Source organism: Brienomyrus brachyistius, chromosome 15 (assembly GCF_023856365.1).
Source record: "Brienomyrus brachyistius isolate T26 chromosome 15, BBRACH_0.4, whole genome shotgun sequence".
Lineage (NCBI taxonomy): Eukaryota > Metazoa > Chordata > Actinopteri > Osteoglossiformes > Mormyridae > Brienomyrus > Brienomyrus brachyistius.
In genome coordinates this window covers 17,695,991-17,711,012 of record NC_064547.1, presented here as the reverse complement: position 1 = coordinate 17,711,012, position 15,022 = coordinate 17,695,991, and the positions used below count along the sequence as shown (strand labels likewise).

The window sequence follows — 15,022 nt, the reverse complement described above, 5'->3', positions numbered from 1 at the left end:
GGAGCGGATTGCGGTACATTCAAGGCTTTTGTTTTTCTGGGTATTTTAATTGTTATTTACAAAACCTCAGAGAGATTGAGGTGGAAATCATTTCGCTTTGGCACCGAGAATTTAGAAATATGATGCTGCTTTCACGATGGTTGGGAGTGCAGCATGACTCATTAAAAATATTGTGTTTTCAAATATGTAATTGTGATAAACAAGCACTTGATGTTTCCTGCCCCATTTTTGTTAAATATCGATATAAAGAGAAATCCCTTCATATCTTTCCGAAACCCCTCTCTTGGGGTAAGTTGCAGCCTGCCGTGCGGAACATCCCAGCCTTCACCAGACGAGTGGTGCTCTGCGTTCTGAGATCCAGTGAGATCTCTTCTGCTCTGCAATCATGTCCGCCAGATCAAGGCAGCTTTGTGTGTGGGGGGGGCTGGGAGCACCGAAGGCCCATTGTCCCCATCGCTGTCTGGAGGAGTGTTTTTGCTAGATGGCTGCACAGCCTACAGAAGGAATTCTGGGAAAAATCCTGGTAGAAGACTGACTTTTTGAGGTTTTGAGGCAGGTAGGAGTCCATCCATTTATTTTCTGTTACCATTTATCTTATTCAAGGTCATGAGGGATCCAAAGCCTATCCTGGAGGCTACGAGCACAAGGCAGGAAACAACCGTTCACTCACACATGCACACCTACAGGCAATTTGGGAAATACAATTAACCTCTGCGTGTTTTTGGACTGCGGGGGGAAACCGGAGCACCCAAAGGAAACCCCACGACGACATGGGCAGAACATGCAAACTCCACACACATGTAGCCAGGGCGAGGACTCAAAGCCTAGAGCCTAGACGCATGAGGCAGCAATGCTAACCACTGCAGCACCATGCCGACCCAAAAGAGGAATCCCTCTCCGGATAACCCTGTTCTCCTGGTGTAATAATTTTCCATGTTTGTTCTGGGTTAATGAACACCTATCTGCAGAAATGGCTCTTTAGATATTCTCAGAAGCCCAGATTAACAGTGCAATGTCTCTCCAGTGGGGAACACCTAGTAGGTTCATCTTGGCACATGTTCCTGTGCAAAGACTGAGAATACTGAAGACTGCAACACATGGAGCATGATTGCTGTCTGTTCATTCAGAACAATGATGCGTCAGTGGAGGACACAAGGCACTAAGTGGACAAAATGACCTTGCCTGCCTCTGTAAGCGTTTATGCTGGTGAGAAAGGGAACATCTCTAAACGACATTCTCCTGTCATGAGTCTCTGAACGCTGTTTAATTACAAACCATCTTCTGGACAATCTGAAGTAGATCTTCCACCGAATCATTGCTTTTCCCTCCTGCTGAATCTGCTGGAACAGCAGAAACTGAATAGGACGCTTGGGATACCTCCCACTATGGCCTGGTACAAAACATCTCAGTTTGCTATGCTTCTGTTAAAAAGAGCAGTTGTAAGTAAAATGTATGGAAAAGCAGGTTTCAGCTGCCGTAGATGTGGGAGGCAAGGAAGCTGGTGACAGGGGACAGAATTGGAATCGCTGCATCTTAGATGCATGTTACGATTATCATTCCTGTGTTTGTCTTTCAGAATTGGCTGTGCACTTCAAAAACAGCAGTTTATTAGAAATGTATTCAGGGAAGGCAGCTTCTGAAAATACTGTGGCGTAGAAAACTTGTATTTTACCACAATTTACAGTGTTTATAATTATTTAGTAAAATAAATCATACAAATGCTTTTGAAATTAGCATGTTTTTAAATGATGAAGCTGTAATTTGACGCCCAATTTTAACGGATCTGTTAACACAGATGATGTTAGGGTTAAAAAAAAATTGCATGTTTGAGGACACTGTGTGTCTTGAGTCCCACTAGGAAATGTATGAGTATATTAATAAAAATAAGTGTTTACAGCCTTTGGGAGGAAAAAGTGTGTGATAAGAGAAATCAGAGGATGAGATGTATTTATGAATAAACAGGCACACGCACAGCAAGTGTCGACTGATCTGGGGCCTGTATCACGAAGCAGGATTTCTTACTTAGCTGGATAACTTGTCAGTACTATGGGATGAATTAACTTTATTTTCGTTCACTTACATTTAGCCCAGACTATCTTAAATCTGACAAGTTATCTCGCTAAGCAAGAAATCCTGCTTTGGGATACAGACCCCTGGTATTGTCCCCTTGGCATTCGTGATACGTCGCCATTGTCTTTAATAATCTGCCTTTCTTACCTTACAGTTATTAATCTTTTATTAAAACTGGTTCTGGGTAGTTTTTCTATGAGGGTAGATAGCTTAGTGGTGTCACCTCACACCTATAGGGTGTGGGGTTGAATCCCTCCTCTGCACTGCCTGTGCAATTTCCATGCTCTCCTCAGTCATATTGGATTCCCCCTATAGTCCAAAGGCATACAGTAGGATAAAGTGTGTGTGTGTGTGTGTGTGGGGGGGGGGGTCATGCATATATTATATTGTGCGGACCAAATTTCTGTACAATGTAATAAGAACTTGTTGGTTTGACCTTGTGGGGACATTGCCTGGTAAACACTGTTTTATAACAATCTATGAATACAAAAAACTAAAAATGCTATAAGTTAAGGTTAGGGCTGGGTAGGGGTTAAGGCTGTCGTAGTTGAGATTAGGGTTATGCCCATAGAAATGAATGGAGAGTCCCCACAAGGATATACATACCTAAGCTGTGTCTGTGTGTGTGTGTACGCATGTGTGTGGGTGTGTGTGTATGTGCCATGCAATGGACTAGCATCCCATCTAGCGTGTCCTTTGCTGCCTGGGACAGGTTCAAGATCCTTCTCAACCCTGACCAGGATAAGTGGTTAGAAGATCGATGGATGTTATTTGTCTATAGGACATTTTTCTTGGCTGACACTGTTATATAAGGTGACTTTTTACCATTTTATATTTTATATTTTTAGCTGGATATTTTACTGCAGTGGTTCAATTCATGGCCCTGTCTGGGACTGGAACCAGCAACCTTCATGTCTGCGGTGCAAGTCCTTATCTTCTGCACAGAGGTGCATGAAATTGGTATTTTATTTATAGTCAGTCTGCTTTGTGGAGATTCTGGGCTCAGTTGACGAAGGTCTTTAAGGTGAACAGCTGGGTCTGTCCAGCACGAAGACCCACTGATGCGTCTGGCCTGGCTGTGACTGCTACTTTTGGTGTCGCTCCCAGTCTGCAAACGCTGTCATCTAATTATGAGCCTGGTTGGCTGACATCCTGCACCTCTTCATTCCAGGTACCTCGTACCTGTAATGGGTCACAGCCTTGACATGCATGAGCCTTTACTCAGTCCTGCCAAATTGGCGATCACGATGAGGGCCTTTTTCGCAAGTCACCTTTATATAACTGCCGTATCTGAGCGGAAAATTGGCCGTAATGGGTCAGATACCTCCCTTGGGACAGCAGTATCTTGCTTTATAGCTCCTGCGTTTTGTCTTTCCTACCCTTTACACCCAGAATAAGTGCTTCTCACTCAAATACCAGTAATATCCATTGTCTCTTTGGTCTTTCTGAACTTTTTTTCTCACTGATCGTGACAGCTAGGCAAATCGTTATGTTTACGGTCATATTTCCATTATTATAAATGTACCGGATTTTCAAAACCATTTCTTACGGACTTTTCTGATTCGTTAACACGATGAAAATGATAATTTTCAAGGGAGTTTATGCTGTGTTGCACAGGTTAGTACTTTTGTTCGCGAAGATTTATTCAAATAAGGATGGCTTTGATTTTCACAGAGGTTTTGGAGGTGGATTCGCACCTGTTTTGGGTAAATCCCCGGCTTTATAGCGTCTTGATGGAAATCAGACCGCGGTGATCTCGTCTATATGCCGGAAGATTACGCCATAATTGCGTGTACATTAAATTAATTACCCGAGCAGCAGCCGCTGATGTTTGCGCAAATCACCTCTCGGCCGCAATATCTTCCGCTTTATTGCGGTCGGTGATGATCCGTCATCCCAGCTTACGGGACGCTTATTAACGACTCGGTTTTATTCTGCCAGCGAGGTGCCCTGCGTCTCTGTGCTTGTATGCGATGTCCATCATTACCCTCTTTGATTGTTTTTCTTCGTTTTAGCTCCCGTAGAGATTATAAAGGCAATCGGTTAACGGACTTGCTATTACCTGCTAATAAAGCTAAAGTTGAGGAAATGGGCTGTTTTGAGTATCTATTGCTTGATATTCCTGGATATGCCTCTTAGAAAATAATCGTTGGCACTGTTGCTAAATCTGGTTGTGACCCTTATCGTCAAAGTTATTACAGTACTAGCGATGTACGTATCGCGTGTGTAGTGCATTATTTTGCTCCAGTGACAGTGCGGTATAGAGGGACCCAATTTAGGTTCCTTGTACCCGTGTAAGTGCTTCTGTCCTTATTATTTAACCGCGAAATCTGAGTTGTCATCCAGCATGACACTCGCGCTTACAGACTCTAACGGTCACGCGATAAATCTTACAGCAAATCTATATTATTCCATTGTAAACCTAAATTATCTACATCAAAAGCTTTGGGGTAGTTCGTAAACCCTACGAACACGTTAAATTTATTACGTACATGTAAATGCATGTGTAGACTTGTCTCGAATTGAAAATTTCATGCCTGTCAGCTGACCAAAGTTGCCAACCCTGGCGAGCCCGTGTCCCATGTTTCCTGAACCTGGTACTTATGTGCCACGTTGGTTTTCCTGTTCACCTGAAGATATAGTTGCCGTCCAGCGGGACACTCGCTTTCCTTGTCATAAGGGCTGGGCAATCAGGAACGAACGGGAATTAACAGGAATGATCCGCAGAATCCTTCTACTTAACAGCCTCCAGAACCCTCCCAACGTTTGTTTTCTCATTTTTTTTCCTGACACAAAGTAGCCTGATTTTTATCCCACAGATAGTTTTGGGATCTCTGAACAGCTCAGTGCAGGTTAGATCTGAATGAACTTCATTGATAATGTATATAAAAAAACAGCATTTTTGGGGCTGTAAAGATAGCGAATGTTTCTTTGGCTGGGGAAGTCGATTTATCCATGAGGGGTTTAAGGAATTAAAAAGGCACGAGCTTCTAATTATCAAAGGCTGAGGGGCCTTTTGGAGATGACTCACAGTCCAGACTGCGTGGCTCTCCTCAGCCCTGCCGTGAATATTCATGCAGCATGTGTTAAGCAGGGGAGGCTGGTGCGTCTGTCAGGATGTGGGGACAGCGCTCGCATCAATTAGCCGTTCCTCCTCCTCCGCCATCAGAAATCCGCAGGTTCATGATCAAACGGGTCCTCGAGGAACGCTGAGGCCGCCGGTGCTTGGCTTAGCCGGGACATTGAGCGCTGGGGGTACGCTGTGAGCAGGCTACCGGAGCCAGCTTGCAATGTGATGGCCCTTTTTAGTGTTCGAGATAGTAGGTTTCCTTAGAACAAGGCATGACCCCAAGCATTTCCCGGAGGATGCTGGGAAGGTGGAGCGGACCTGAAAGGCTTGTGGCGGCACCCAAGCACTCAACACCGGCTTAGTCTAAGATCAGGTTCAGTTATGTTTGACTCAGAGTTAAGAGAATGGCCAGCAGATGGTCATCCTGATTGGCCCATTTTGGAGCACGTCATAATTATTCAACATCATGATTCAAAGCTGCAGGTTTTCCATGGTGTAAAAGGTTGGCCGGGGCAGGCGTAGTGGTTAGCACTGTTGCCTTACGCCTCTGGAGGCCGAGGTTTGAGTCTCTGCCCCGACTGTGGATCTGCGTGTTCTTCCCCCCCAGAGTCCAAAAACATGTTAGGTGAGTAGGAGTTGCCAAATCGTCTGTAGGTGTGTAGGGTCTGTGCCCTGTGACGGATGGGCGCCATCCTGTGTTGTTCCCTGCTTTGCGCCGGGACGATCCTGAGATTCCGGACCCTCACAACCCTGCACGAGACAAGTGGGTACAGAAAACGTATGGATGGGAAACCTGGGAAGTACTGTACCACGTTACTGCATAAACCTGAATACGTAGCGATTTCTCAAGGGGTATTTTCTTCCTTCTCCATACTAGCTGACATACACCGCAGTCAGAGGTGGTTATGTTTTTTTTTTTCGTTTGTTTGTTTGTCTATTTGTTTGTTTGTCTGTTTACTTTTTTGTCTGCATATTTGTTTTTTTGTCTGTCTGTTTATTTGTTCAAGTATCAAGTGACGTCAGCAGTTTTAGGCCCAAAGTATTTTTGTTTATGGATTCCTCCAGAAAACATTTCATCGCAGGGGCATTTTTCGGGCTGCTCCATCACCTCCCAGGGCTTCCTGCGGCCCTGCGGGGCTCCTTGTGGCAGAGCAATCGGCCGCCACTCACGTGGGGCCATCAATCATCGTCGCTCTTTTGTGAGTGACGTGCTGAGACCCCCCCCGGGGGAGTTTTCTCGGAGATGCTCATTGCTTTAATGACACACAGTGCTTCCCGGTGGATGGTACATTAACTCTCGAAACAGGCGAGGCACGAGCCAGGATTGGGGGTGGGGGGGGGGGGGTTGGTTCGATGACTGAGTGGAGACCGGCTGCATGCTTTGGGTTGTGCTTAATCTGACGAGAGACTCCGAAACGCTCAGACCCAGCACTGAAGCCCATTACTTTGTAAGTGAACACGGCAAACAGTACATAAATAGACAACAAAAATAAGATTAGCAATAATGTTCTTCATTACTATAGCATATGCTCCCACATATGCTGATTAAGACAATTTTCTGGTAACGTATTGCAGTCCCTTGTAGGTTTGAAGATCATGCAGGCCTACTTTGCCAGCCCTGGATGGTGACTGCTCTAAGAACAGAAACTGAGATAATTAGATTTGCGTGTCCTCTTGGTTGCCGGGGGGTGTTCGATTAAGCCACAGCTGGTACTTGAGCTTCTGATATGGCATTTTAGAGCAACAAGCCCAACCTCTGTTCACACACCTGACGACAGGGAACGTGGCATGTCAGCCACTGAGGGTGGGTGGTCTTATTGAATGACACGGTCTGGAAAGTTGGGTGGTGCGGAGAGAATAGCATATCGAGGTCATACACCGTGGGAAGTGCGATTGCGGACGAGTTTCCAGCAGACCGTGAATCCCGGGGTCAGAGAACTCATGCTCATATTCAGTGATGCGACTAATCAGACCTGGATTGGATTGGCACATAGATAAGGGGTGATGTTCCTCATTAATGTTCCCGGCCTGCTGTTAGATTGCTGCCCTTTTCCTGCACCTCCCCCTTCAGGACGGCCTCCGCGGGTGCAGCCCCGGTGAGGTTTGGGGTTTTAATGGACTGAAAGGATCTTCGAGCCCCAATCCTCGGATGAGTGAAGTGTCATTTGTATTTCTCCGTGCGTACGTGCTTTTTATTCGCTTTTCTTCCACCCACCTATCATCGGTGTGAAATTAGATCTCAGCCATGGGCTGTTTGTAGAGCAGGGGTTTCATGAAGGGGCATGCCGATCATGGCGCGTGTGTGTGTGTGTGTGTGTGTGTGTGTGTGAGACCCTGGCCTACCTCACACGGTGGCACCGTGACCCGAGGGGAGGCGCCGACCCGAACCGTGCGTTTTCACGCTCGCTATATTATTTACCAAGCTGAGCTCCAGGCTTAAGTGCAGCGGCGGGGAAATGCGATGTTGCACTCTCTCTCGTGTGGACTGGCGTGTACAAAGCCAGGATTGCAATAAAGCACTCTGAGAGGTCAGGGCCGGCCTGCTTATCTGCAGGCAGTTGTCGTGGAAGCAGCCTGTCCAAAGCAAATCCCCGTGCCAGGGAGCTTCCTGGAGCCAAGCTCTAAGTCTTTCAGTGAAATGGTTCAGGTCTTCCCGTTTAACTCGAGGTCTCATCATTCAGGTTAACGTGGCAGGTGAACAAATGAACTTAAATCAGCAACTTCCTCTCTTTTTGTGGCCATGGTAGTCCGAGTAAAATGAGGAATGTCTGTCTGGTTTTGTAAAACCTGAGCCGGGGATAGTCACTCAACTCGATTACACATTACTTATGAGGTTTGTGTTCAAAATTATGGAATAGGTGCTGGCAGTCCTTACAAAGTGAAGCCTTAACAAGGATGGAAATAGTGTTACTATGGTAATGGGCTTCTATTTACAGCAGTGGAAGTCACATGGCATCACAGATAGCACCTTTCGTAGCAAACTAATCACTAAACAAAAGGTTACTACCATAAACTACTACTTTCGGTCTTGTTTGGATGTTTTCTCTATGGCTCAGCTGACCCTATTAAGGCTGGATCAGGCAAGTATGACAGCTGACTACAGATTTTTGGAGGTTTAGTTGTTAAAAGTCCCGCCGCATTCACATTGCTGTAGTCAGAAGATCCAGTCCGTGGGAATCAGTCTTAGGGATTACTTTAGTGTCTCATTTCCACTCCCCAGATGGCAAAGCCTGCCCCCCCAGCGAGTACCAGTGCCGTAACCGCAAATGCATTGCACCTGAGTTCCTGTGCAATGGCGCTGACGACTGCGGCGACGGAAGCGACGAGGAGAAGTGCTCGGCGACCACCTGTGGCCCGCACGAGTTCCGCTGCAACAGCTCAGAGTGCGTGCCGCGCCCGTGGAGCTGCGACGGCGATGCTGACTGTGCTGACGGCTCGGACGAGACCGTGGAACGCTGCGGCCGGCGCGCCGAGCCCCAAAAACCACGCTGCCCCAACGGGGAGTTCCAGTGCGGCAGCGGCGAGTGCGTCCATCTCAGCTGGAAATGCGACGGAGATGCCGACTGCAAGGACAAATCCGACGAGGCCAACTGCGGTAAGGATGTGCGTAACAGGGTTCAGGTTCGAGCTGTGCTAATGTACCAAGCTGTGCCAAACTATGTCGAGCTGTGCCGAACTGTGCTAATGTACCAAACTGTGCCAAACTATGTCGAGCTGTGCCGAACTGTGCTAATGTACCAAACTGTGCCAAACTATGCTGAGCTGTGAAACTGTACCAGGGTTTGCCAAACTATGCCAAGCTGTGCTGAACTGTGCTAATGTACCAAACTGTGCCAAACTATGCTGAGCCGTGCTAATGTACCAAGCTCTGCCAAACTATGTCGAGCTGTGCTGAACTGTGCTAATGTACCAAACCATGCCAAGCTGTGCCAAACTGTGGTAATGTACCAAGCTGTGCCAGCTTTGTAACGGCAGCCTTATTACCTCCAGATCCTTGTTTGCATTCGATCGTTAGCCCTGACCATTCTCTCGGGTTACTGCCTCGGGATTTTTTCGTTTTGTCTGCAGTGTTTATCTAGAAGCATGAACCTCACAGGCAGTCGTCTCTATCTACGCTTTTGTGGAAATCGTCTCCCGAATTCAAACGCTCAACGTCTCATCTATTATCTGACAAGTTGTAATGAGAGAATAAAGGTTTTTTCTTCCTCTTTGAGTAGCTGTATCTGAGGATGAAATATTGATTTTTTTCCCCCCAGTACAAACGCATCGTGGGTGGCTTTGTGCTGCCCGTGTCATTGTAATATACGCCGTGTCTGGGTGTTTCGGAGTTTGCCTGTATGGGAGGTCTGGCTAAACGTACAAACATATATATATATAGACACACACACACACACACACACACACACACAAAGCTTCTAAAATTCACAAAATAGAGATGTTGCATTTGCCTATGCAGGATATTTACTTTTAGCAAAAGATAATATTCTGTGGTAACTGTCCTTGAAAAACAAGTAGGGTAATAATTGATTCAGTAGTGTGATTTATTGAGAGAGGGACCGGTGAATCTCTGAGATCTATGACTTCTGATTGAATGAGGCTCACCGTCTTTCTTACTGTGATGATTCACTGAACTGGTGAAATATCTAGGTGTCCTGGTTCACGCTGGTTCGCTTAACACCATGTCTGTAAAGTGTGAACGGCAAACAAAGAAGCAAGCAACAATCCACAAGTGGTAAAATCGGTGTGATACAGGGCTAATGGTGCAATCTGGATGAATTAGCGGCCACCTCACAGAAACGTTCATAAATGGTTCGATATCAGCCCCTGTCTTGTTGAATACGGAGTGTATTGATTTCCCAGTTGTCGGTAGGGGTGTTTTAAATTAAAAATGTATTTTGCTATGAAATTGCCGTTAAGCACGTTCCGCTGTGGCGGTGAACCGACAAGACGCGCCCTTGAATGTCTAGCGCCTGTCACTGGGGTTTCCTAGCAACCGTGGCACGCCGTGGTGTATGAGCGCGGCCTCGAACCCGAGGTTGGTGCTCCGCGGCCGCCGCCTCTGTCGCTGCAGGTGAGCAGAGAAAAAGGTGGCGTTTTGAGTACTGGTGAGATCTTTTACGCAGCTGTATAGCCTTTTGTTCGTTGAGCTATTTTAATACAGAGGACTCTCTGTCTGCGGCTAGAGCATGCGCTGATATATTTCTATATTTCTTATTAAATGCAAATGTTACACCAAGATGCATGAGGGGTAAAGCAATTATGTGAAGTGTTGTAGTTCTTCGACGGATTGAGCGCAGCGCCGGACGGGCACTCCCTCGGAAATGAGGCGTCTGAAAGCCATTCATCACTTGGGCTTTCCGTTTCCTCCCCAGACAGCGGCACGCCATAATTTAGCATGGATTTGAGGGGGGTAATCATTTATTTCCGTTGCTTATCGTGTGTGCGATGCTGCCTTCCAGAGGCGACACGAAGTCGCGATATCTGCTTTTTCACGGTCTTCTTGGGAGCCCTGCGATCGCGATTGGGCCGGTTCAGGAAGCGAAACCCTCCAAACTGGACAGAGATCGATTCTAAAATGTGCCGAGTCAATATTTAACGGTACTGCAAGACAAGCAGCAGACAGATATATCAAAGAAGAATTTATTGTATTGGGCAGACAGTCGGATAACTAATAACTGTAAAACTGTAAATGTATATATCCGTTTGTATATATAGTGTTGAACTTTTTGTTATGTCCGTGTACGAATTCCACCCCCCTCCCCATAATTTATGCCTGTGTGTGGGTTTGCATAGATCACAGTGTCCCCAAAGTGCGGAAATTTAATTATGAATGGTAAAATAACATGCAGCATGCTGACCCTTGTGGTAAAGCAAAGGCCACGCCCCCTTTCTATGACCCCGCCTCCAACTGACTCCACATTTGCTGTCTTGCCACTGCAGCCGTGCCCACTTGCCGCCCGGACGAGTTCCAGTGCGGCGACGGATCCTGTGTCCACGGCACCAAGCAGTGCGACCGGGTGCACGACTGCTCCGACTACAGCGACGAGGTCGGATGTGTCAATGGTGGGTCGCTGCTCCTCCTCTCTCTCTCCTCTCATTATGGGCTGAGATCTCCCCTCTCTGCCTTCGTAACTGTGTATCCACGACCAGACAAGGCCGACCATTAAGAGTTAAAGCCATTGGACTGTGCATGTTAATTAATAATTCAAATGAGGGTGGGCTCAGGCAGACTCGTTATTTAATTGTCAATTAAGTGTGGAGGCCGAGTAACGAATTAAACTCACCGTTCCAGGTCCCACTTGGCCTCAGTGAATTGAGTTTTTTTTTTTTTTTTTAATCTGACTTTCCCAGGCAAAGTAATAAAACACCTATTTTATTTTGCCCCCACCGCACTCCCTAGCGAGCAAGTGTGAAGGACCTCTGAAGTTCATGTGTAGGAACGGCGAGTGTGTCGACAGCAGCAGGGTGTGCGACTCCCACAGGGACTGCAAGGACTGGTCGGACGAGCCTCTCGAGTGCGGTAAAAGCCAACGCCTTCGTCTGAGCTTTGCTTTCATGTCTGGGGGATGGATTTATGATCATGTTTCTCAGCCCAGTCCTCCGGGACCCAGAGACGCTCCTCACTGTACTCCCTCCCAGCTCCCAGTTCACCTCTACCAGGTATTTGGTGTTCTTGACTGGATTGGAGCTCGGAGGAAGTAAAGTGAGAAACGCTGATTTGGGGTGTTGGGGGATCCACTTTTTTTGTGGGGAGAGACTCAGCTTGGCCAACATGATAGGAGGATGCCCCCCCCACCAGTCTGTAGACAACAAAGCAAGACATTTGGGTACATTAGTGTATTAAGTAAGGAGCATGCACTGATACAGTGTGTAAGCACTTATATAGCACTTATACAGTGCATTTATACAGTGCGTAAGGAGCATGCACTTATACTGTGCACTTATACAGTGCGTAAGGAGCATGCACTTATACAGTGTGTAAGGAGCATACACTGATACAGTGTGTAAGGAGCATGCACTTATACAGTGTGTAAGGAGCATACACTGATACAGTGTGTAAGGAGCATGCACTTATACAGTGTGTAAGGAGCATACACTTATACAGTGTGTAAGGAGCATACACTCATACAGTGCGTTGCCGCATCCATCACATGGCAAACCACCTCAGGAACGAGAACCTGAGTGCAGCCATGTGGGGGGTGAGACCTCAGCACCACACTAGTCTGAATGGACTAGTGTGAGGTTTTCCTGGTGGCTGGAGTGCCAATCCTGTCACCAACCCCCACGTTTTCCCCTAATGATTGGAGGACCTCCTTATAGGACTGGGTGTAGATTAACATCATACCCAGGATGAAGCAATTGCAGGTTAAGGGCCTTGCTCAAGGGCCCAATGGAGTAGTATCATTCTGGGCATTTATGAGATTTGAACCAGCAACCTTCCAGTTGCTGGCACAGATCCCTAGCCTCAGAGCCACCACTCTGCATTAGTGTGTTAGTGTTTATTACATTAAAATTTTAAAGCCCATCCATGTCCTTGGAGGTACAGAGATCATACATAACCTCTTATCCAGAACAGGGTCATAGTGAGCTTGGAGCCTATCCTACTTAACACAGGGCATGAGGCAGGGGACATGCTGGTCGGGATGCCAGACCATCACAAGGCAACTCAAGAACGTCAGTGCTGCTGGGGAAGGTGTGTGGTTCAGCGGGACGGGATGCCATGCTTGTCATCAGATGGTTGCCGGTTTGAATCCCGTGGTGGGCCAAGTGATTTGCCCTGATGCTCTGAGGACTGACTCTCAGAAATGTATGCCACTTTGGCTACAAGCACAAGATAAATAAATTACATGTAAGAAGGATGGTATTGTGGGTTTTATTATGGGACTAGCGCGTAGGGTGAGAATTTGGGATCGGTTACTTCCAATCTGACATCTCAGAGCCGAACAGCTCAGACGCTGCTCATCTTTGTCTTTCTGTGTTGCGCTGGGTGAACGTGTGTTATTACACAATGTACAACAGACACGATCCGTATCAGGTTCTGAATCACTGTAACCTGAATTGAATAAGTGCGTACATATAGATAGGATTATTGTAATAAAAAAATCTTTCATTCATCTGTCTGCTTCTGGGTCGTGCTTATGATGGCGGGACGACAACAGTGGATTTGCATAGAGATCCGAGTCATTTTGTGAGCGATCAGCGTTGCGGAATGGCGCCCTAAGAAGCTGGCTCTCTGAAAGGGCACGGCTGTCACTCGCTGGAGCGGAATGCGCAATAAGTCGCGCCAGCGGATACGTGCCTGCGCGTGCGGCTAAGCCGTGAGGTTCAAGAATGCATTCGCAGCATTATCTGCGCTGGCATGACTGCGTAGACCGGTCATGGGACAAATGCAGATGCAGCAATGATGATATTAATGCAAGTAATTATGTAAGTAATGATGATGGTGGTGATGTTTATTTGAGGGAGGTTACAATGGTCCACGGTCCATCCTCTCCCTACCGGCATTGTCTGACATTAGCAGCTGTACACCTTCTGTTAAGTGTTTCTTTGTGTTCTAGGTGCTGGTTCTTTGTACTTTTAGATGGTTGGACTTAAATTCTGGGGGTGGGGGGACTGACCTCGTATGTCATCAGCTGGGTGGGGAGGGTCAGTAAGCCCCTCTCTTGGAAACCCATGACTCAGGAGAGGGCCCCAGCGTAGCGGCTTGTTAAAGGGTCGTTTTATTTTATTTACCCAACGGGGCCAAATGAAGGTGCAGAACGGTACCGATGGGAGAACCGACGGTGCTTTTCTCGGTTCCCTTTGACTTTTTTTTGGCGGTCCCTGATAGCTCGAGGTCCCCCACAGCACTGACATTGCATTGCCGATTGGTTAAAACGCCGATTCTACAGTCCACAAGTGTTGCGGAAAGTTGCTCTGCGGCTGTATTAATGATATCATCGCTTCTGAAAATCAGGTCCAATCATTTGTCTCTGTTTTGACAAATATTTATTCAGCGAGACCGAAATAGAAATGTCTGGCCTTCACAGTCTTTGATCTTGCGCTTTTTCTGTATATTAAGGTTATTTATTGCCGTCTCCGTCTGGCGATATTTGCATGCCATGCTCTGAGATTAGCATTAAGGCGATTAATCACGCTAACTAGGCTGCCAGTCCAGTCCTGTGGCCACTGATCTCGTTTCATTTGTCTGTTTGTTGTGAGATCTTGGGGGGGGTTTAACGCTACACAGGTGCCCTGCTTTAAACGCTGGAGCACATGAGCATGTCACAGATGCTGACATGCATTTTAAATGAAGCATTTCAGATACAGTCATGTTAATGTCCTTCAGGGGGGTCTTATCACATGCACAGCATGGTAATAAGACATGAATTGGGTGCCCCCCCCGATCGCACCCTCTCACAGGCAAGAACGAGTGTGCAGACCATAACGGTGGATGCTCGCACGTGTGCCGTGACCGGCGGATCGGGTACGAGTGCGAATGTCCCCCCGGATACCAGCTGCTGGACAAGAGGACGTGTGGTGGTAAGCTCCGCCCCCCGCCCCCCCCCCCTCCGCCTCGCACCCCCCCACCTCGGTCGCTGACATGTTTCTGACATACTCTTCCCCCACCCCACAGACATAGACGAATGTGAGAATCCGGAGATCTGCAGCCAAGTGTGCGTGAACTACAAAGGTGACTACAAGTGCGAGTGCTATGAGGGCTACGAGATGGACCCCGTAACCAGGATGTGCAAAGCCGTGGGTGAGGAATCCCGCCTCATCCGGCCCGGAATATCACCTTCATTTCTTTGCAGAGCCTGGCCAGAGACAGCCTCCGAGTGCTCGGTGAATGGGGCATAATCGCAAACCAAGTGCTGTCTGATTTCTTCCTCACTGCCCTGG

General features: G+C 47.3%; 1 protein-coding gene across 2 annotated transcripts in view; it reads left to right on the top strand.

The window, feature by feature from the left end:
- The window catches only part of lrp8 (low density lipoprotein receptor-related protein 8, apolipoprotein e receptor), a 91,393-nt gene that overhangs the window by 63,828 nt on the left and 12,543 nt on the right, over positions 1-15,022 (top strand). For both annotated transcript variants that reach the window (XM_048976087.1, XM_048976088.1), the window contains 5 exons: positions 8,361-8,735; positions 11,081-11,203; positions 11,541-11,660; positions 14,543-14,662; positions 14,757-14,882. In XM_048976087.1, coding sequence (XP_048832044.1) covers positions 8,361-8,735; positions 11,081-11,203; positions 11,541-11,660; positions 14,543-14,662; positions 14,757-14,882 — 864 coding nt within the window. The remainder of the gene's footprint in view (positions 1-8,360; positions 8,736-11,080; positions 11,204-11,540; positions 11,661-14,542; positions 14,663-14,756; positions 14,883-15,022) is intronic.